General features: G+C 36.2%; 1 protein-coding gene across 3 annotated transcripts in view; it reads right to left on the minus strand.

Annotated features, from left to right (window-relative positions):
* Positions 1-23,160, minus strand: part of fcho2 (FCH and mu domain containing endocytic adaptor 2) — a 50,533-nt gene extending 27,373 nt beyond the window's left edge. For 2 of the 3 annotated variants that reach the window (XM_060863706.1, XM_060863704.1), the window contains exons 1-9: positions 22,929-23,159; positions 13,952-14,043; positions 11,232-11,306; positions 7,208-7,349; positions 4,932-5,084; positions 4,644-4,748; positions 4,442-4,540; positions 3,608-3,704; positions 1,856-1,900 (exon numbers count right to left, since the gene is read on the minus strand). In XM_060863706.1, coding sequence (XP_060719689.1) covers positions 1,856-1,900; positions 3,608-3,704; positions 4,442-4,540; positions 4,644-4,748; positions 4,932-5,084; positions 7,208-7,349; positions 11,232-11,306; positions 13,952-14,043; positions 22,929-22,961 — 841 coding nt within the window. In that variant the 5' untranslated portion in view covers positions 22,962-23,159. Of the gene's footprint in view, positions 1-1,855; positions 1,901-3,607; positions 3,705-4,441; positions 4,541-4,643; positions 4,749-4,931; positions 5,085-7,207; positions 7,350-11,231; positions 11,307-13,951; positions 14,044-22,928 lie in introns of all 3 variants that reach the window. The other variant, XM_060863705.1, reaches the window with a different exon arrangement.
* Between the last annotated feature and the right edge of the window lie 1,084 nt (positions 23,161-24,244).

Here is a 24,244-nt window from a genome sequence, read left to right on the forward strand (position 1 = left end):
ATTTCAAATTTAGCAAAAAAAAGACAAGGATCACAGATTCACGGCCTAAAGTAATATGTTCTTCTCTCCAGAAGTCTTAAAAACAACGTACACTTTATGGCTATTACTTAACTATACTTTTAAAGACAATTTGTCATGTGAATGAAATTTCAACATTTATAAAATAAAAAGACCGCATATATTAATACCCTCTCCTTTCTCAGGCCAATGCAGTCATGCATGCTTTAGTTTGCTGTGCATTCCCCTTGCACATGATATTTAGATTAACAAGGTTAATATAACCTGCTTACCCGTCACCATTTGCTGAAAACATTCGAGCACTTAAACCATTCCTAGCAACTGAAACCGCCAACACAAGACAGCGTCATCCGTCAAAGCGAGATTAAACAGCATAACAAAAAACCCGTCAAAACTCAGCGTCCCTGAAGAGAGCGCTTTCTGTTACTAATTATTTCGACCAGAGTTGTAAACTGTTCTTTAAATGATCAAGAACATTTAAAAATAATAATTTTCCAGGACAACAAGATTTTTTCCAGGACAGTTTATGTTTTCTTTCATTTTCCATGTGTTTTCCAGGACTGGAACATTGGTCATTAATTTTCCAGGATTTCCAGGTTTTCCAGGACGCGTGGGAACCCTGTGAAGGTTTTTTAGAGATTCCTTTAAAATTTTAATTGTTCCTCCATCCCTGACACTTTTTACACACTCCAGTTTGCCTACCATGTATGGTATCTCTTACATCCTCCACACCAGCCTCACCCACACCGACAACAATAAGGTGAATTATGGGAGGCTGCTGTTTTCAGCCTTCAATACTACCCACACAGGCTGGTCTCCAAGCTCAAAGTCCTCGAGCTTAACCCAGTCTGCAACTGGGTCCTGGACCTCATCACAGGCAGGCCCTAGGTAGTAAGAGTGGGCCAGCTCACATCAAACATCATCAGCCTGGACAGTGGAGCACTACAAGGTTGTGTTCTTAGCCAATAGTGTCTCCCTAAATGTCTACAAAATTAAGGAACTGACTGTGGACTTCAGGAAGAGACAGCAGTAGAATCACACTCCACTCATGATTTGCAACAACTTCATCTCTGAGGACCCGACCTGGAAATATCACATCCAAGCTCAGGTGAGTGCCTGCGCTGTGTCTGCTCTGCCCTCCATGGATCACATCTACAACAGATGATGCGTAGGGATGCATAAGGCATTGGACTTCTGATCGGAAGGTCATGAATTCGAATCCCAGGTCCACCAAGCTGCCACTGCTGGGCTCCTGAGCAAGGCACTTAACCCTTAATTGCACAGTTGTAATTGCACAGTCACTCTGGATAAGGGTGTCTGCTAAATGCCAGAAATGTCAATATAAATGATGCAGCTGCATAAGCTGTAAAATCATCCACGTATCCACCCACCGTGCTGCAATCAGGCAAGCACTTCCACAGTCTGACGGCAAAAACTGAGCGTGTTAGGAGGAGCTTCTTTACTTCTCTACTTACTACTAACTACTTTACTGTAAACTTACCTGCTTGTTAAATACATCACTTTTCATTCCGGAATGTTTGCACTTTCTTAACCATAACATAACTGCACATCATGCTATTCCATGTGACATACTGCACATCTAAACATTCTATAACCGCATCTTGGTGCTTAACATTAAATGACATGCAGGTTGTACATTGTATATAACTCTGTATGTGACAAATAAAATCTTGAATCTCATCAACTGCTTTGTGCAAAGGGCAAATTGTGTTTTTGTTTGCCCTGTCTGTTGCTTTTGTTGATGAAGCAAAAAGAAATATTAGTTTTCAGGTGTCTCCTGTACTGCTTTAAGCTAATTAACAACAAAGTGACGTACCTTCCGTAGTAAGAGAAACAGTGCATTCTTCAAACTCAATGGGTCCTGTAAGAATACACAGAAAAAATAAAAAAAGGTGGTGAAGTTTTGAAATGCATTTGGTTGAGGCCATGCAGTTTAAAACTCCATACAATTTAGAAATGACTGATTCATTTGAACACAGACGACTGTACAACTTTCTTGGGGGAACTGCTGAAAAATTACAATTTTGCATTTTTTTAAATGTAAAAATTTAATAAAAAAGCCATAAAATAAAGTAGATTTTAAAATCCATCCTTTGTTTAAAACAATAAACAAACTACACATTTTTATTAGAATGCTGTTCAATTTAATGAAAAAATATAAATTCATTTTCAATCAATTCATTACATATTATCAGTAGCCTAAAGCACAAGATATTTTCTTAATGAAATGTTTTCTGTGAATAACTGTTTAAACCGAATAAAAGGAAAGACATTAAAACATTTTTTCTAAATGTCAGAAATAAAAGAATGAATAAAATAAAATAGACCTACTTCTGTGACTATGAGTAAAGAGAGGGCCGATAGCGGGAACAAATATTTTAGTTTTTACATGCAACAAAGGCTCATTTTATTTTTAAATACTGGAGCTGAAAAAAGACTGCATTGGGGACATTTTTTCTTTTTTTAACATAACCAAAAAATTAAAAGAATATACTGTAGCTGATATCACATGGATACAGTAGCCGCTCTGTAAACCCTGAGAACCAGCAAGTCACAACTGAGGCACTATTAGTTTCTATGCATGTTCTTACTCACTGCAATATATAGTCCATGCTATCAGCAGCTAGACTAACACAATCACTATAAAAATTTACAGCCTGTGTTCTAACCATTTGTCCTATGTTATTAATCTTTCTTTTGTAGAATGCATTTCTATGTCTTTATAAAACAATATCAAATCCATTTTGTGTTATCTTTGTGTCCTTAGAACATATCTCCATCAGAAAACTAGCTAAAAATGAGCTAAAAATGTCCCCAGTTTTAATGCACACACATTTTGGACACACTATTTTTAATCATGTAACTTTTTCATATGCAAACAACGTGTGGCCAATTGTGTACGTCAACAGCCAAGAGTGTTTTTAACCATGTTGCAATCAATGTTTCTGACTTTAGGCAAGATCAGATGTTTCTTGGAGCAGTTAGTGTGTGTAAGTAAAGCAGAAACAGATCACTGTTTGGCTCCTTATCTACTTCACATATCTGACTAACCTGAATGAATTTGCAGTCTGAATACCAGCAACTTTTTTTTACACCAGAATAACAAATGGAAAGGGTGGATGAATTATATTTGCAGAATCTTCTTCAGATAAAGATATGGCAGTGTAGACAGAGTTTGGTTTTTAGCCTTGTCACACAGCTTGTATACCTTCCTGTCAACCTAAATATTTAAAAGCCTACCCAATGTATTATGTTTTTAGGTTATTTTGGCCCTCACAAGCATAGCAAAGTCTGTGTGTGTGTGTGTGTGTGTGTGTGTGTGTGCTTGCACCAAATGTAAGAATATACAAGCTTTAAAAATGGTCCCATACAGTTGTCTACAACTGTGTTAAAGTGATGTTATTCTCTTGAGACTAATTAACTGTAGTATGCATCATATCAGTATGTTTAAGCTTAAATATTTTAGAAAAAAGTCAATAAATTTCTTGTGGTTTTGGCTCCTGTCGGTATTAGTGTGTGTGTGTGTGTGTGTGTGTGTGTGTGTGTGTGTGCGCGCGCAAGATGTTACCTGGCCTTTCTCTGCCGGTCCCTTTGTTCTCGGCGAGTTTATGTAATAGACTTTCCACAGACGTGTTTTCCATGTTAATCACAAACTCTTTCTGAACCTTCACAATGAAACAAATGGAGCTTATACTTAGACAATAAATTGATACATAGTAAACACTCATTCATTTATTACTTATTCATTTATTATTTATTCAAGGTAAAGTTTGGTGTTCCATAAAGTTCGCTTTTATGCCCACTACCTTTTTTGTTTCAGCAAAGCTGAGAGGCACCAGCTTAATAAAGTTAAAGAATATGTAAAAGACATTAGACAATGGATGCCTATTTACTTCCTCCTACTTAAATCTGATAAGACAGGGACACATGTAACTAGGACCACATGAAGCCAGAAACAAGCTCCAGTCAGTCATGAATCCAGCATCTAGAGTTCTTGAACCAGAAGATATGAACACACCACTTCTATCCTGTCCACACTAAATCGGTTGGCAGTCAAATTGCTGACTTATCCAACATGTCAACTTCAACCAAAATATGTACATTTTGTTAATTTTATATTTCAATATTGTTATTCTTACTATTCTTTGTACTTTTTTCTTTTTCATATTCTTCTTCTTCTTCTTCTTCTTCTTATTATTATTATTATTATTATTATTATAACTGGGTGTTGATCTATAGGTTGGGTAGTGTGCAATTGGAAAAAAAAGGAATTGGGCTCATGTGGAAAGGATTTAAAAACCTCTGGTGTATAATATGTGCCTTTCAATAGCAGAAACATAAATCAGACAACAATGCAATAGCATTGTAGAATTGTAGTGTCCGAGTCTGTGTCTGTACTCACCTCTCCAATTTGTGTGTGTGTATCCTCAATCAAGTGAGAATATGACCGTATAATCTCCTTCATTTGCACAATATGGCTTTCTTCAATGTCCTGAAACTTCTGTTTTAACACACACACGGATAACAGGTCAGAGAAGAAGAGACTAAATTGAGTCTATTAGTTGGGGGAAACCATAAATACACAATTGCGCAACCATACATACCTGTGCTGTATCTTCCATTTTTTGCTCAAATTCAGTCTTTGTGCTGGCGTATTTCTCTACATAAGACTTGTATGTTTCTCTGGCTTTCTTTACCTTCAGCCCAGCCTGAACACACACAACAGACATTTTATTTGTTCTCATTATTTTCAAGGTCTGTAGATGGATATACGCATTTCCATTTTCTGTTAAAAGTATGTACAGGACGTGTGGACAGGTGTCTTAATATCCAAGTATGTGTTATTAGTCCAAACACTTATATATGGCACTCAAGTGTATATGTGCTTATACCTTATCAAGGTCTCTCTGAGTGGAACCCTCTTTGCGCATGCGTTCCTGTTCCAGAATCTTGCTGTTGTAGTTTTCTTTACTTTTTTGTAATGCTTGGGATACACTTTGGATGTTTTGGACAGCCTCCAGCGTGGGTGCCACTTCCTCCTTAGTCTAATATAAAGGTTATGAGATTACCTGAGTTCAATACTTCAGGTCAAGCAATTGAGGTCTCTGTGCTCTGAATCAAAATGGTAAAACAGTTAATGTATCTTAATTTCAATTGCTACTGAATGTCTGCATGACGTACAGACAAGGATCCACTGACGTGAAGAAAAGGCTCTGATTTTCAAACCAGTTTTACTTTTCAAACCAGTATTGCAGATAAATTCAAATTATTGCATTTTCTAGCAGGGTCTATAATTTAAATGTCATCTCCAGCTTTAAGCTGGACAAAAATAAAGTGTTTTGCAGCTCACAATATCTGTTTCTTTTTTTTTTTTCTTTTATCAAGAGTTTCATGCCTGTGTTAGTGTTTAAATCAAAGTGTTTGATTTTTCCTTCTCCTCAATATTCCGGGTTGTCTTTTATTTGTTTAATTTTTTTTATTTTATAATGCAGTTAATTTTTTTATATTTTTTTCAGGAGAAGCTTTTTGTTTTCCGTCTTCAAACAGCAAGCAATCCCACTTCAGATCTTTTTAATATGCAGCATATTCGATCAAAGGTACATAATCATTAAGCATTTTTGTGGTCAAAGTGTGCATTTGGTATTTTCTGTAAAATAAATGTCAGTTGATTTGACTTCTTGATGCAGTGATAATCTCACATTTTTAAGAGTGGCTTAGATACACACAGTTTTTGGGTCCACTGAATGTGGCTTGCTTAAAGGGTACATTAAGAAACTATTTAACAGTAGATAGCAAGATTACATTCTTATAAGGAGTTGCCTATAATGGATATTAACTGGCTAACTTGGTTCAACCTGCCGACAGTGCTACCGGATTAGTAGCAATGTGGACCACATGTTGAGTAAATCAGATCATAACATGCTATTTGGTATTTGTCAAAAAAGAAATTATAAAGCAATACCTGCATTAGCTTCCACAGTGACAGAAAAGGGAAGAATCATGTCATGGTTAAACACTCTCACTCACTCATTTTCTACCGCTTATCCGAACTACCTCGGGTCACGGGGAGCCGTCATCGGGCATCAAGGCAGGATACACCCTGGACGGAGTGCTAACTCTCACTCTCATTCACGCACGTAATCACACACTACGGACAATTTTCCAGAGATGCCAATCAACCTACCATGCATGTCTTTGGACCGGGAGAGGAAACTGGAGTACCCGGAGGAAACCCCCGAGGCACGGGGAGAACATGCAAACACACACACAAGGCGGAGGCAGGAATCGAACACCCAACCCTGGAGGTGTGAGGCAAACGTGCTAACCACTAAGCCACCGTCCCCCCACAGTTAAACAAAAAAAAATATATATATATATATATATATATATATTGTTTTTCCTCACGCAGTTTCGCACACATCTTGAGCTGATTGTTGTCAGTATACTTTTCACAGTTTTTGTTGTTTTAGTTCTTGTTTTATGTTAAGTTTTTTCTTACTTCATTACATTCCAAGGGTAATGTATTTTTTATACATAACTGTATATGCTTTAAAATGCATTTGCACATACTTTTAAGTAGTGTTAACATCACAATGAGTCATGTGAATGTTGGGATCTAGATCTCACGAGATTATGACAAAAAATTATGGGATTTGGTTTGAAGGTATGCTTGGAACATTTTGGATTATTCTGACTCTTAGTTGGAAATGAATTAGCTAACTGACTGCCCAATGGATGGATTATATTTGAATTGGTTATGAATAATCATTCTTATATAATTAAGGAAATGAAGAATTATTTGTTTTTCATTTGTGTGTATATTCTGTACCAGGGTGCTCTGACCTGATATGTCATGACAAAAAAGTAGATGAAATATACATAAGGAGCTATTTAGTTAGAAGAACTCTGTTACAATCCCATCTAGAGATTTATCCTTAAACCAGTTTGCATTTGATTTGTGTTATTCTGGCTTTATTGCATTGTTCCCATTTTATTGGAGCTATTATTGCTAATTAAATTTGTGAACAACAATGGATAAACAGTACACATTTTATGTTAAAGCACACTTTAAGGAGTTCTGCATAATTAATTAATTATAACAATGTTGTCTCAAACACAAACGTACATGTTTCTGATTAACAAAATCAATTTGAACTAGAAACAGTACCTTTTTATGGGCTTTGGTCTGTTCCTCTGCATATTTCTGCACCTCCTTGATGAGTTCTTGCAATTTGCGCACAAGGTCCATATGACAGACAGACAGCTTTTCTGTTGACACCTTAAACACATCCCATACTGGTGCAAATGTCCTGTAGGAGAAGTGAATTTTTAAAACCATCACACTTAAAACAAACAGTCTATTTATACAAACAATACTTTAGACAGGGCAAACAATCCATAGGAATTAATGCTCACAGTTTGCTTTGTGGGTGAAGCTGTTAAAATAAAGATGTGTTATACGTCTTTCACCAGAATACCACCAACCCCTGCATTACAGTACACATGTACTCTCTTGATGAAATACTAAAGCATATCACACAAAGATTATACAACTAGGCAGTTACTGTGTTACACAGAGAAACAGAGCAACAAGTGCCTGGAGAACAACAGATGGCTTTGTGGTTGAAGCCATCAGTTGTGGGAACAGAGATGCATGTCCCATCCAACCTACTGTATTTCTTATATTTCTCTTATCATATACACAGCTTTTTTTTAGTAAAACAAAGACACCCAATACAAGTGGAAAGAATTTATTTTTTCTTATTTTAATTTTAAGTAAAATCCATATTAATAAAGCATACTTTGTACAGGTAATCAGACAAGACCATATTCTTAATGCAAAGCAGAAATGATCTGGGGAAAAAAACAGATTTCATTCCTAGAACTTACTCAAAATTTAGCCTTTTTATAGTTTGCATCATTAAAAAGGTGTATACTCAGAGGTGGGTAGAGTATCCAAAATCTGTACTCAAGTAAAGGTACAAGTACTTATGGAAATATTTACTCAACTAAGATTAAAAGTAACAATCTTAATAGTTACTTGAGTAAGAGTAAAAAAGTATCCGATGAAAAAACTACTCAAGAAGTTAGTTACTAGTTACTTCTTATCTGATTGATATGAAGCAAAAACCCTGATTTTCAAACTACTTGGAGAGCTTTAACACACCTCTCCATAAGTCTCTTTATTCTGCTAATATAAAACACAGGTTGAAGTATATATATATATATATATATACACACATACATACACACACACACACATATATATATATATATATATATATATATATATATATATATACACACATACATACACACACACACACATATATATATATATATATATAAAATGTGATTAATGGTTTAATGATGTAAATGAATGATGTGCTGGGCTAACCCACTCTTCCTTTTAAGATTAATTTACTTTATTCTTACATTTGTTAGATTTTATAAGTAAGTACATGTATTCTTTAGGTAGGGATAAAACAAAATATAATCCCGTTTTTATTTTGTATATGTTCTACACTTTAGTGAAAAAAAAAAACTTAGTCAAAAAAACTTAAGTGAGATGTCAGGATTTGGGTATAAATGCAAAACGTCTTACAGCATGCAATTCAATTTATTTTGTGGAACATGGATATGAAAATGCAGACGCTTCTAATGAACGTTTGTTCATGAACGTGTTGTTTGTAGGGTTCACAGGATTGCACGAGAGCGTATATGAGGGAAAACATTCAGAAAGTGTGTGAAATGTAGTATTACTTTAAGGTCAAAGTGCCCATAGTTACCAAATTACCATCATATAGGCATAATTTTGACACTTTTTTTTTTAGGTTGGAGCTGGAATTCTTGTAAGCTGCGATGTCTGTTTGTTTTGGTGCACACAGAATGCATCGCATTATAAAGCTATTATTTTTTACATCTTGGAGTGAAAATATAGAATTAATTTGAGGCCACGGGTGATCTGCCTTTGATAAAGGGCAAACGTCTTCCTCTGCTTCAGCCATCATCTTCCAACTAAAGGCGCGCTAAACCTCAGCGGGAGATGCGCACCAACGTCTCGTGAGACTTGTCATATAAACTAATTATTATTTATTAAATCTCATAATTATTACCATTTGAGTAACGGAGGAACACCGCCGATTGTAGCGAAGTAAAAGTAAAGTTTTTCCACTAAAAATCTACTTGAGTAAGAGTAAAAGTACGCATCTTTAATTATACTCAAAAAGTACAAGTTACCCAAAAAATGTACTCAAGTAAATGTAACGAAGTAAATGTTATCTTTCCACTTGGATTAAGGTTATTATTCCTTAATTATTAATTATCTTAGCCATAGATAGCAGATATGATAAGAGAAATTTGAGAGAAAAAACATTTTGCCTGGTCATTGTTTTAGCATAATAGGCCATGTTAAGCATTTTTCATGTATTTTTCATTAACTTATCAAGCATTTAAGAATGTCCCCAAAGAATTTCAATGGCATCTGCTACATTCAGCCTAATATAAGGCATTATTTTTTATTTACTCAGCGGTGCACACAGCATATTTACAACAATGTATGGTCATTTTACTAAGCCTGAAACGAGACAGCAAATTTAACTTCTTTTTAAAGGCATCTTCACTTTTTTGATAACAGTGCAAAACCTGGATGGAAACTTGTCTACTGACACCAAACTGTTGAATTCTTCTTATTTTGTGATGCTTTTCTAGGCCTTTACCCCAACTTGTTCCAGGTGTTTGTTTGAATACAGAAGGGTTTCCCTACAATTACCAGGTCAAATGCAATGTCAAGCGGGTGAAGGGTCATTGACTTTGCCAGTCTAAAACCTTCCTCCCAATTCCTCGTTAAAAAAAAAAAAAAAAAAAAATGTAAATAAATAAATAAATAAATAAATGAATATCCTCCCAGTAAGACTGAGTGCATCTTCTTTGTACATTGGCCAACATTTCTAATTGCGATACCTTCACCTTTATCACAGGTATCTGCCATGTTGAGGTTGTTGGTCATTGACTGTTGACTGTTTATCTTCACATCTCTTACTGATTCTGCCATCACCTGCTGCTGTTTATCTTGGCTGACCTGTTTTTTTAAGACAGTTCAATTTTTTCTTAAAAGCTATGCTTAATGCTTGTGCACTGACTGAACATGATCACAGATTTTCCTTCTTTTCTCAGCTTTAAAATGGCTTTTCTCTCAGACAGCTCTCTGGTCGTCATGGAGGTTAATTTTCTTTTTCTTGTTATTATTTTTTTTTTAATTAATGTAATCTTTACAAATAAAAATTTCAGGGCTCAAAACAACAGCAGACATTCAGAGCTATTAAGTTTTTAAACAACTATTATTTATTCAGCAGGACATCATTGGACAATAAGAAAAAGCTTGAACCCATTTGTCAATTTCCCTTTTACATCTCATCAGCCAAGCAGCTCCAGTCACAGGTCTATCACACAATGATTTTTGTTCTTCTTTTCAGTAATTCTAATAAGAAAAGCGATTATGAAATGGCTTAAACAAGCACTTCTGTTAACAACATCAATGCCATGATCAAAACTGGTCATTGCTATACATTGTTGTACATGTCTTTGATGTATTATGACCTGTATCTGCATACATTTTATGCATTGTACTGCTACTAAAAGATTGCCTGATTTGATAACCGCATAAATAAGCAGTTATGGGGGAAAATAGTATAGGTATTTTAATGGAATGCCACATGCAAAAATAACAGAAACTTGGAGAAAGACCATCCCAGATTTAAACAGATCCTGCTACTCTGTCTAGTGAGCCTCAACTTTGTAGAATGTAACTAACCTAAAAACTGTAGTAAATACGTTCAAATATTATTAGATGATTACAGTTTTCAACTGTTTGCCTAAACAATGATCTCCATTAGAAAAACATCTACATCACAGACTAGAAGTTTGACAAAAAGTTTCACATGGCATCAGGTGTATATAATGTTATACAAATGACAATTTGATTTTAGAATTTATAAATGAAATAATCTCACTCAGATATTTTGAGCACTAAACCGATACATGCATCAGTTTTATATTACAGCCTTAGACATTTGACTATGTGCCTTTAGAAATAGCCATTGTTAAGTTAAATGTAAGGAATTTAAGTGAAACCATTTCTCCCTTAGTCATAAACACACACATGACAACACAAGACAAACACACAGACCTACCCCAATTGAGAGAAATTGCTAGCAGTCTTGGCCAGTTTGGTTATTGCTCTGGAGTAGGTCTCCTCAATTGTAGCCCTGTAGATACATCATATTCACAGTCACTCCTGGGTAAATTTATACCACACTGATTTCAATGCAAAACACAAACAAGCATGGGGAAATATATTAGTTTCATAATAAACCTAAAAAAAAATCTGTTTTTACTTGCTCTAACACTACAGTTGCTTAAACCTGCAGTCTACTATTTTGAACAAGGCTGAACATGGTACAAATGTTGGTTTAGCAGTTTGGCAGAAAATTAGTGAATTATTCGGCTCTTACTTTTCCCATAAAAACAACTATTGAAACAGAAACAAGTTCGGATAAGCGGTAGAAGATGAATGAATGAATGAATGAATGAAACAGAAACAGAGTTTAAAATATATGTGCAAGGTTGTCCTTTGGTGGTCTGGCAGGGAAAATTAGAAAAATCCTTGACAGAGCCTTCTCTCTAAGCCATGGCTTCTAACGCCCTACAGCCATGGCTTCTAATGCCCAATCCCCCACAGACCCAGGCAGGTATGCCCCAACACAAGGGAGCAGGATGGCAAGTAAGCTGCTCCAGGAGACCCCTAAGCCTGTGAAGCTCTTTTGGTTCTCCTGGAACTGCTTGTCCTTTTCAGTCCAGCACTGCCAGAATTCTGCAATCCATCACAAATCAGGACTGAAAGGGGATGTTGGTGCAGAAATCCATTAAACCATGAAACTATAAAACTGTGACACAGAAACAAAGCAAAAACAAAGGCTAAATTAAGGCCATAGCAGAAAAAACACACAGCTTGTCAATTTAAGGTGAGATGTAGCTAATTAAATTCATAAACCCTGGCCAGGGTTATGATTCAGTTCCTGATTGAGTATGCTTTCTTAGAATAATAAAGATACAAAATATTTTTCTCTCAAAGAGAACACAAATCTCAATTTATTCTTAATGTATTTTTTGAGTTATAGATTTGCAATAGAAATGACTCGAGTTCCTGCAGTGATACTTTGGTACTTTAAATGTGGATCAAGTATTTCTAAATAAGAGAAGGATTTTCCAACAGTGGCAAATGTTAATAATTGCTATTAAATCAGTAGATGATTCTAAACATATTGGTCACAAAGATTTATATTTAAATATAAAGAACTGTCATGTAGAGTGAGTTGATAATCAATAACAATAATCTACAAAAAAAAATCATTTTAGTGAGTATTCAGACCCTTTATCACCTTTGGTAGCAATTTCCACATCAATTTTGGTTGAGCCTTCATTGCACACCTGGGTTTGGTCAGTACACCATTCTTCTTGACTGATCCCTCAAGCTCAAGTGCATCTTAACACTCAAGTGCATCTGAGAATTGTCATCTTTCTATCTCTCTAAAGATGTTCTATTAGTTTAGGTCAGGGCTTTGGCAAGGCCACTAAAAAAATGTAATGACTTGTATCAAAGCCACTCCAAAATTGTCTTGGCTGTATGCTTCATTTTTATGTCTTATTGAAAACTGAGGCTTTTCCTCACAGTCGTAGGTTGTCTGTGCTCTGGAACAGGTTACCTTCAAAAACCTCTATGTATTGGCTTCATTCACACTTCCCTAAATTCTAACATGTCTCCCCATAACTGTTGCTGAGAAGCATCACCATGGCATAACGCTGCCATCACAGTGCCTCACCATAGGGGTAGTCTCAGCCAGTCGGCTATAGGATGGTCTACTGATGGATCGTACTGATTTACTGTCTTAAATAGTCACTACATATAGTCACAACCAACATACAATTTTACGAACCTTCATTTCAACTAGCAATCATAACGATTTAGGCTAAATGTGAACGCTAACGTTACCTTGTGTCGACTCGCATCGAACTTGTACTGTTGTGGTACACCAGTTCAGTCTTACAGAAAACACACTTTATGGAGGTTTATCTTAAAATTATCACAAACTTTGGAAACTTTCTGCCATTTTCTTTTGCCTAAATCTTCTGCTTGCCACTTTCTCCATTCCTCTGTCCAACACATTTTTAAAAACTGAAAGGATGGTGGAGAACCATCATCTTTGGTGGAGAAATGTGGAATGTGGTGACTAAAATCTCAGTCCTCACATAACCACAGTACTGCCGCCTCTAAGAAATACCCCCGCAGACCAGCGTTCAACAAACCAGCTTCATCATTATTGTTTCTTCCTCACTCCCCTCTAAACTTTCCCATACTTGGTAAATAGAATCTTAGAGTATATATATATATACTGTATACGCTACCCACACATGGGCATTGTGTCATCATCACAAGAACTATTTAGGGACCACATTTTCATTTTTATTATAATAATTGTTCTTTTGTATTATTAGTTCTTGTGACTAATATAGTCACATATAAATAAACATTATAATAGGTTTGTACAGTGTACATTATTTAGTGTTCACTACTATCCATGGTTTCAGTCAACCACTGGGGGCTTGGAACATATTCCCTGCATGTAAAAGATCCAACTGTGGTTTCACTACAGCCTCAGAAGCACTATGTTTCCACAGATGATGTGAAGAAGAAAAAAAAAGTGAAAGGACTTTTGTTTCACTTGACAAGTGTACATGTGTTACCTATTCAGGTAAATGTTAATGGTTCTTATTCTTTACTCTGTCTGTGTGTGTGTGTGTGTGTGTGTGTGTGTGTGTGTGTGTGTGTGTGTGTGTGTGTGTGTGTGATTACCTTTCTCTAATGAAGTCTGCAAGTTCCTTGCTGGATATCTGGCCATGTTTCATATTATGGTAGAGGATATCAAATCCATTATTTCTTTCACCCTACAAAATAAAGAAATAAACATTAATAAATGAATACATAAAGCACAACCAGAATTTTGATACTAGGGTTAGCAAACCTGAATCCCTGAGGATTCTTGTGTTTTACCCATGATCTAAAAACCCATGGTATATTGCCATTTTCTCTCCGAAGAGTTTCATTAAACACTACATTTTATTTTGCAAGTGTAAGGTAACAAGAGCAGGTCGGCACACGCAGCAACTATATTTTGTGAGATCTCTTGGCAGGAGAAAGTCTTAATTGCATGAGACAATGTAGTAGAACATCACAGGCCCAGGGCCCCGGTTCAAACCAGAGTTGTCTTTAGACATTTACTTCTAAATTCTTGAGGAACTGATTGATGACCCCTTCTAAAACTAATAAGGGACTGGCTATGTGCCTAAATCTTTTAAACTAGCGGTTATCAAACCTTTGTTGCAAAAACCCGACCTTGACCCTTGGCAGCTCTATATCAATATCGATAGTTCAATATCAAACCTCCCCTTTATCTCCAAGATCCTAGAAAAGGTTGTAAGACAGCAGTTATGCGCTTACCTACATAGGAACATTCATTCATTCATTCATTCATCTTCTACCGCTTATCCGAACTACCTCGGGTCACGGGGAGCCTGTGCCTATCTCAGGCGTCATTGGGCATCAAGGCAGGATACACCCTGGACGGAGTGCCAACCCATCGCAGGGCACACACACACACTCATTCACTCACGCAATCACACACTAGGGACAATTTTCCAGAGATGCCAATTGACCTACCATGCATGTCTTTGGACCGGGGGAGGAAACCGGAGTACCCGGAGGAAACCCCCGAGGCACGGGGAGAACATGCAAACTCCACACACACAAGGTGGAGGCGGGAATCGAACCCTGACCCTGGAGGTGTGAGGCAAACGTGCTAACCACTAAGCCACCGTGCCCCCCTACATAGGAACAATACTCATGAAATGTATCAGTCAAGATCTTAGCCTCGTCATAGCACAGAGACAGTGCTGGTTAAAGATGTAAATGACCTGTTACTGGCCTCTGATCAGGGTTGTGTCTCTTTGCTGGTGTTACTTGATCTAAGTGCAGCTTTTGATACCATTGATCATTAGGACAGCCCTCTCCTGGCTTAGGTCTTATTTGACTGATCGTTATCAGTTCGTGGAGCTCAGTTTTGACTGCTCTAAACATACTAATGTTATGTTCGGTGCTGTTTTAGACCCATTGCGTTTCTCCCTATATATGCTACCTCTTGGTGCAATTATTTGTAAATGTGGTCTTAGCTTCCACTTTTATACTGATGACACGCAGCTATATGTTTCAGCTAAGTCAGATGTTAGTCACCAGTTAAATAAGATTAATGAATGTGTAAAAGACAGACAGTGGACGCTTAATAACTTCCTCCTGCTTAACTCTGACAAGACAGAGGTGTTTTTTCTAGGAAGAAATAAGCTTTGTGATTACAGAGTAACTCTAAATGGACTTTCTATTACATCATGTGCAGCAGTAAAAGACCTTGGTGTGATTATTGCCTCTGGTCTCTCATATGAACTCATTAGTACTCTTATATGAATCTTTTAAAGGTAAATTCATGCATAAAACTAAAACTTAATATATTACTTGTCTGTAACTTTCTGTAATGTGTCACTGAATCACTTCATGATTTATGTAATGCTGTGACTAAAACTTTAGTGATTATTAAATGAAATCCATGATGTGTTTTCTAAAATTTCGTGTTTGACATATTGAACCAGACATCAGGCGACCAGGCAAAAATAGTCAAGGCAATTTGGAGGGAAAATTCTGGTCCGAGTATACACATATTTAATACGTAGTTACTGTAAATTTTAATTAAAACAAAAGGCAATAAAGGGAACAATTTTAACAAGTAACTATTATGAGTAGTATACATTGCTTTAACAAACCTATGTAGCTCTACAGCAATCATGGCATACAAGCACTATGGACACTATGAACACTGGCAGCATGGAAATGGTCAAGACCACATTTGTGAATGGAAGGCAAAGTCAGTGGGAATGTGTGGGTGGATAAACAGGCACCTGCGGATAGTTGTAGTAAGTGTTCTGAGTAACAGCGAACAGCAGACGAGAAGGGAATGACAGACACAGGCAAAAAGAGTGGAGCTGAAATGTGCGTGTGTTTGTGTGATTCATATTTAAAGCGTTCAAGCCCTTTTGAGCCTGACTCCCATTTACTCATCCCTGTTCAACCACAGCCTTTACAACATACCTTGCTGAATACCAGGTTAAGCCAAAAGATGGCAAATAATCTTTCTGACATGCAATCAGACAAGAGCTTAAAAGCCAACAAAGGGCCGAAAGTGCCTGAAATTGTAATAACTCATTAAGAGTTCAAGCTACGCCCAGAAAACTTCTAGTGACATCATGAGATGAAAACACCTAAAATCAGTGGGGTCAAAAACTAATCCAACATAGACACTCTTTCTGCAACACAATTCATTTCTTTCTTACTCTTTCATTTCTATCTGCAACACCTTCTGTTTCTCTCACTCGTTGTCTACCAGTTACACTCACTCTTTCGGTCTACCTACTGAACTCTCCATATGTCTCCTCCAGTCCCACCATTTTTCTTTCTATTTTTTCTATACTCCTTTTCTTTCTTTCTTGCTTTCTGTTCATCACTTTGTAACACATTTTCTTCTTTCTCTCTTCCATCTTTCAGTCACACTCTGTCCATCTATCCCTCTTTCAATTGCACTCTATCCATCCATCAATCTTTGTGTAACACTTTCTTTCTTTTATCCTCCCTTTGTCTACACACCTTCTCTCTTTCAATACCACTCCCTTTGCATCTTCTTGTATCACCTCGTTCCTCCATACCTGTATCACTCCATCCCTACATACTGTCTACATTTTACACATTTTTTCTCCATCTCCAGTTCTTTTTTACCCTGTATAATGTTTTAATCCAATAAACAAATAATGAGCATTCATACGTTATATCTGGTAATGCAGTTTTTGCAATAGTGTTATATATTAGTAGTTACTAATGATATCAAAGTCAAATATGACAACCCAAATATTTCTCAACAATTTAGGTACAAAACAGGTACAGAATATAAACAGAATATTGATTAGACATTGTTAGTGGGGGTATTCCCAGTTGTGCAAGGTTGTCCAAGTCAAACAAATTAAACGGATTTCAATGCAGATGCATTAGGGTCTGTGTGAGCGTTCTAGTTTAGCTTTACTCTATTACATTATATGTCCACATAATTTAATTTATGTTTGAATAAATTGAGATTTTAAATATGCATATTTATCCAGCACTATATTTGATACTGGTGTGTTCTAACACCAGTATTCTCTGGAGCAGAGGGATGAGCACTAATCTTCCTAAAGATATTACCAAGGTTGTTACTATGACAATGGTAATGGTGGTGCTGTGTAATTGTGTTAAATATCTGTTCCATTTGTTTTAAACCTGGTGTCTTTGAAAGACACTGAATATTTACCGATAATGCCATGAATAAATGGAGTCATTCTGTAAAAGACCACTCAAATCAGGATTAGGATTGATCAAGATAAAGATGAACATCAACACATTTCAGTTGAAAACAACTTTGTGCTGCTTTGCAATGACAAGGGGCTTTCTTACATTGGTACCATCAGGCAGACATGACTGTAGCATCAGATCCCACACAAGTGGACTGTAGAATAGCTTCCTCTTTTAGGCCATCAGACTGTTGAGCTACACCACCACTAGCACAACCCACTACATTTACACTGAAATCTGACAGTCCTTGTACTACATCTGCAATATCTCCCATTTAGACTACATAGAAGCTTTAGATTGTTGAAAGAATATCTTTTTTATTTTTTATTTTAATAATCTAGAGTACTGTATGTAACTTTATGACTGCAGATTTACAGTTTACTACTATTACACTTGCTTAATTTAGCTACTTATTATAGTACATAAAAGCTACATAAAAGGTTTTTAAAATATAAACAGAAATAACAACATAAATGTCAGACTTGTTACATCTTTATTGTGATCTTTCCAACAAACAAAAATCTAGAGACAAAAAAGAAGTATTTAATTTTTGGGAACATTTTAAATAAATAAATAAATAAATAAATAAATAAAACATACAACACCTTGATTGAAACTGTACTCAGAGTTACAAAGTAACATACAAAGTAAGAAATGTATGTTGATTGTGGCTATATGTAGTGACTATTTAAGACCATAAATCAATATGTTGGCTAATTATGATGTCCCCAAATTAGCAAAGTTCTGTGAAAGCCTAAGCACCATTCATGTTCATAGTCTCACTCTCTCTGCCCCCCCACCCCCACACACACGTGATGCCCCTTGAAGAGCAACACACAGCTGCAAATATTGCAAAATGGCTTGAAGACATTGCCAAATTCATCATTCCACCAGAGAATGTAATATGGCAATTAAATGCACTAAATAGGTTTAGTTTTTAGTTTTCAGTTATTAATGTGTGCAATTTCAGCAATACAAATGTCGTTTTTTTCTAAAAAGTAAACATATTTAAGAGACCTCTTATTTTGTCTTGCAAATTTAGTATTCTTCTTTAATAAAAGAGGCTTCCGGTAGCTACACGCATCAGATTAAAAATACTGATGCTGCTGCCTAGAAAGCCAAAAATGGACCAGGTCCCTCGTACCACAAAGCCCTCATCACTCCTCGCACTGCACCTCGCACCCTCAGAGCTACCAGCACTGCTCGACTGGTCCCACCATTTCTCATGGTAAGAGGTAAGTATACTACAAGACTCTTTTCTGTTCTGGCATCCCATAGATTTCTGGACAGCTGAGTGACTGGCTATTTTCAAACAACGGTTGAAGACCTACTTATTCATGGAACACTTCAACTAGCACTTTCTTCCCTGTTGGGTGTATTTAAAAAAAAAACTTTAAATAGTGATTTAGACTCATGGTATCTTAAGTCTGTAGCCCAGTGAACCAGAGTTCTAGCATTTAATGATAGAGACTTAAGCACTTCTGTATGCCGCTCTGGATAAGGGCATCTGCCAAATGCTGTAAATTTATTACAAATAATTAAATATATTTTTTCTCTTGATTTCTACTTGTTGGAATATTGCATTAAAGTTGTAACAAGTCTGACATTTCTGCCTTTATATTTTACATGCCTGCAATTTTGTAAGGGTGTGTAAACTTTTTATATCCATGCTACACAGATGCTTAAATGCTTTTCTCTTTTTTGCCATCTTGAGTCAATATTTAAGTCAATTGGGCCTGTTAGCATTTTTATACACAGCACAGTGCATGAAAGAACAAAATAATTAACGTCCTATCATGTAAGGCACCTGTCTGGCCCATCTGAACTTGTGGCTTCACTGGTTTATTCACAGCTTTCCTTTACCTGTCACCGTTTTCTCTATAGTATAACAAAAAGGCAAATTAAACGAAAAAATGCTCTGCTCACACTGTATTTATTAAACATTACAGTAAAGTACAGTAAAGCTACAGAAACTCAACCACATTGTACAATTTTGATGAGCAGAAAAGCACCTCAGAGTACTTCACTTTATTAGGAATTCCTACTCATTCAAGAAACAAGTATTTCAGCAAGTCATGCAGTGAGAGAATAATGTGATTTTAACTACGGTGTCATTCTGATTCAGACCATGGTGCCATTCTGATACTGTTGGTATGATTGCATCATAACAAACCTTGCAGGTGCTATTTCATGCTTCATATCTCCTATTAATCCACACCCAAAGGTGTTCTATTAGATACAGATCCGGTGAATGGACTGTATACACAAGGAAGATTGGGTCCATGAATTTATGAAGTTGGTGCCAAATTTGGACCCTACCATTGAGCAGAAAGAGGTTGCTCATACCAGGCTATGCTTGTTATTGAATCTCTGAAATGAAATATCATAATATCAATTAATTTCTTTGATAACCAATGTTTACTCAAAGAGCTTATTTTAGCTACAGAACCAACAGTTGATTCAAACTATAGCAAAAGAATCAGTTTGACCTAGGGCTGGGCGATAGAACGATAACGATATGTATCACGATAGACACGTGATCGATATCAATAAAAAATGTGTTCGATAAAACGTTCAATATTTTTTATTCTTCGTCAGAAGTAAACAGAGGTTGCGAAGCAAGTTTGGTTGCATTAACAAAGGCACGCACTCTCTGGTAACCTAGCAACATAGGGAGTGACACGCTAACAGCAAATCATGTAACAGTATCATGTTTGGTTGCACCATATCGTTGTCTCGTGCTGGTCTGCTGGATTCCACTTCAATAACCGGCAACTGATAAGCATAAAATGAGCCACAGCGAGCGAGGAAATTGTAAGTAAAAGAGGAAAAGTCAGCTCGCCAGTGTTTTTTGGATATTATAAGTCTGACCGTAGTCATACCAATGTCGTCTGCAAATTATGCAATAGCACTAAACTTGCACTAAATTCTCAGGTTTCTCTGTTTATATTTAACACTTTGCACTATTTTATTACACTTTATTAAGCATTTCTTACATTTCCTTTCATTTTGCACCTTAAACGTTAAGAGATAACTGTTAAGTGTTCATTGTGACTTTAGACTTATGTTTACATTTTAATTATTTAAGTGTTCCTGGTTGTTGACATTTCTGTCTTAATAACTGAGGGGATTATGATCAGAGGAAGGTTAAGTTTAAAATAAAAATGTTTAAATGTAATATTTTCTCCTGCTCCTTATTTTAAATGGGTCATAAAAAATATCAATAATTATCGATATCGACCGATATGAAACACTGATATCGTGATACAGTTTTCAGCCATATCGCCTAGCCCTAGTTTGACCTGATGTTTATTCACACACACACAAAAAAAAAAAAGATCAAGCATCATCTGAATATGACAAACAGAGGTCAAAGAGTGGAGAGGAAATTTCTTGTGGTATGATGCATGCGTCTGTGGGGAAGAGGAAATGAGGTTTCTCTAACACAGTCATTTGTTGTGGTATGTACATGGTTTGACAAGTCTGTTCTAGTCTAATGTCTAGTCAAAATGAGAAATTCCGGCAGCATATGCTTTGAAATGAACACGGAAAATGACAAGTTTAAAGATATTAAACCTGATTTCAGTATCCATACACAAGATTTTACATATTTTTGTTTTCCCAGCAGTCGAATAAAGTAAAATAAGTCATATTGTTTAATTTATATTCCTACTTATAGGCATCTGAAGAAAGACCTGCTGAATTACATTCCAGATGTTCTTAGCCTCACCTTTCTGAAACTGAAGTTCCACTTAAATTATCAGAAAACTGTTGTTGTAATGCTTTCCTTAAAATTAATGCTATTTGGATTGGTATGTTGTTTTTAAATGCATTCATACATTTGTAAGTGTGACTTAAGTTACGTCTATATAAATGTGTCATATATATATATATATATATATATATATATATATATATATATATATATATATATTTTTTTTTTTTTTACATGCAGAGTACACATGCCTTAAAAATGACTTCATAGGTTGTCTAAGCTGCATTGTGGATTTAACGCACAATTTCGAAAAAACAAAACAGTGCACTTTACAATTGCATTTGTCTAATGTCAACGACACGGCCGTTTTCATTGTTGATGTTACTGAGTGGCTAAAATATTTTGGTGAACACGAAAATTTTTTGATTAAATATTTTGGTGTTTCTAGATATGCTAATAATGATTTATTTTCCACAAGTTTTTTTTTAAGTTCTATCAGAGGGTACTGCTATTAACTCAGATGGTGGTAATCTACTGAAAGCTCAAAAGCAGGGTGTCTTTGATCAACATGTGCATTAATGTCTTGCAGATATGTATAAGAGGGACAGAGATGGGAAATGTAGCAGAGCAAACGTACAGCTGACCATAACCACTGCTGTCCTATTCAAAACAAAGCTCTTATATAAACGTCTACATTGTCTGAGTGTTCATCTCAATCCCCACTGTCTTCTAACAGATTTAAGAGGGTTAACAACAGATTACCAAAAGGAAGACAGACACACAACTACGTATCAGATTGTGATCTGTAAAAGTGTCACTTTTTCCTGTTTTGACACATTTGAATCTCAGTTCTTTAAAGTCCTTCATATCTGTATGCTGATAGACAGAAACAAAACCTGTAAACCAACACGTGACCTGAATCAGTGTTAATAGCAGTTGAAGGAATCTAATTTCCATTAAAGACGAAATCTGAGAAATATATGAACACAAAGCTTTTTCCTGGAATAAACAAGGCCATGATACATTTCACCAGAGAGCACATAAATACTGAAAGGTTTTTAATGTAAACAGTCGAGGTTCATGATCATGGTCTATATTTATATCTACAGTGGTGTCTAACATTAATCTAACCTTAAGTTAGACACACTAAAGATCTACAATATGTTTTAACTTCAAATTCATAACGCAGCCAGGAAAAATAAGTCATTAATCAGTATCACGGAAAGATTCTATGAAATGCTTTTCCTCTCACTTTAACATAAATCCAGTGTGAAAAACAGCAACGGGAGCCAATGGGCTTCCAGATTTAACCATTAACGCGCTACATCACTCTACGTTAGCCAATGAGCTTGCAGAAAGGTGGATTCCAGTTGGTTGTTCATGTTTGTCCGAGTTCACAGAGGCCCAATCCCTGGTGTCGCAAGACAACATTTGCCGACCAAAGTAACGCGGTGAGCGGGGCGTCTGTTCTCACGGTTTACCGGTAATCTAAACCGAGAAAAACAATACAAAGAGCAGCCGAGCTGTAATACGGCTCTCAAGTGGTTTACAGAATGAAAAGGCCTTAAACTGAACAGCTGACTGTATGACAGTATGAGTATGAACACAACCGCGGATTATAACAAAAACACCTACCCAGAAATTTTCCAGGAAATACGGCGTTATCATTTTGGGTTCCTTTCTTCTGAAGTTTCGTCTCTTGTCTCAAATTCGATTAACTAAAACACTTCATCCACCGCCCTCCCCTGATTTTGTGCGGTTTTGAGCTCTTTTTTGTTCCCCCTTTTCTTTTTCTTTCCTTCCTCCGGTGTGAAACTCCACTTCCCCCCTCACGGGTTCACTTGTCTCCTTTAGCCTCCAGATGCAGTTTGGTGTTGTCCATTATTAACAGCAGGTCAGCGCCCCTAGCGGTGGCCTATTATAACGCTACAGTTAATCTCGAACGTTTACAATATGTGAGGAAAAATACTAATACAAAATAGTTCAGTAATATATTACAAAAATATAAATGAGCATTTATCACACTGTTGCGTGTTTTGCTTGTTCTTTAGAACAAACTGGATGCATTGTTAAGTGAGAATTTTTAAACTGGATCTTTAAATCTCACAGAAGTGGAATTCTGGACTTTTAACACATTACAAGTTTTAAACTTCTCAAATGTTTTTAAAACATTGTTTTACTAAGGATTTGTCATTAAACATGCTTTTTATCGTATATTTAAGAGATGTCTAACTACAATATTATTACAAATGAAAGCTATGAAAGTCCTAATTTCTGCTTTATTTCCAATTTTAACCGTGCTATACCAATATCGATGGTCCCAACACATAGTTGCTATTAGGTTCACTTCCTCAGTCTGTTTCTTCTGTTTATGGTGAACTTCTCACTGGGTTTGGGCAAGGATGACGTACATCAACCACAAGGGACACCCTAGTTTGATGTCCATTTTCTAGATGGTAATACCATTGATGCGACCATGGGATACTCCAACCAGTGTGTCGCTCTACCTGATGTAGAAGACCTTCACCTTTCTTTAAAATAGCCAGCACTGTGAGGAGGTGGTGTTATGATTTTGCCAGCCAGGAGGCTTCCTTTTTGGGGCTTGCTCATAATAGATTAATAGTAGATTGTCAGTGTAAACAATTAGGGTGCTAATTACTGGTGCAACAGACAATTCCATATTACACAGTAATAAAATTATGAAGAAATTTTGTGAATCAGATAAACTCTGCAGCCTTACATTAGCACTGGGCTGAAAACAGGAAAATTCAAAGAGGAGATATTCTCTTTTTAAGAGTGAATAATTAATTACACCTAACCATTGTTATGCTTCAGTTTAAATAGTATATTGGGTCTATAAGGCCAATGATTAGATTTAGAAACTACTTGAAGTTCTAAAGTGTTTAGCAATATCAAATGCATCTTTGGAATGGGATTTTAACCAAAAGGCA

This window comes from Tachysurus vachellii, chromosome 26, assembly GCF_030014155.1.
Source record: "Tachysurus vachellii isolate PV-2020 chromosome 26, HZAU_Pvac_v1, whole genome shotgun sequence".
NCBI classification, from domain to species: Eukaryota; Metazoa; Chordata; class Actinopteri; order Siluriformes; family Bagridae; genus Tachysurus; species Tachysurus vachellii.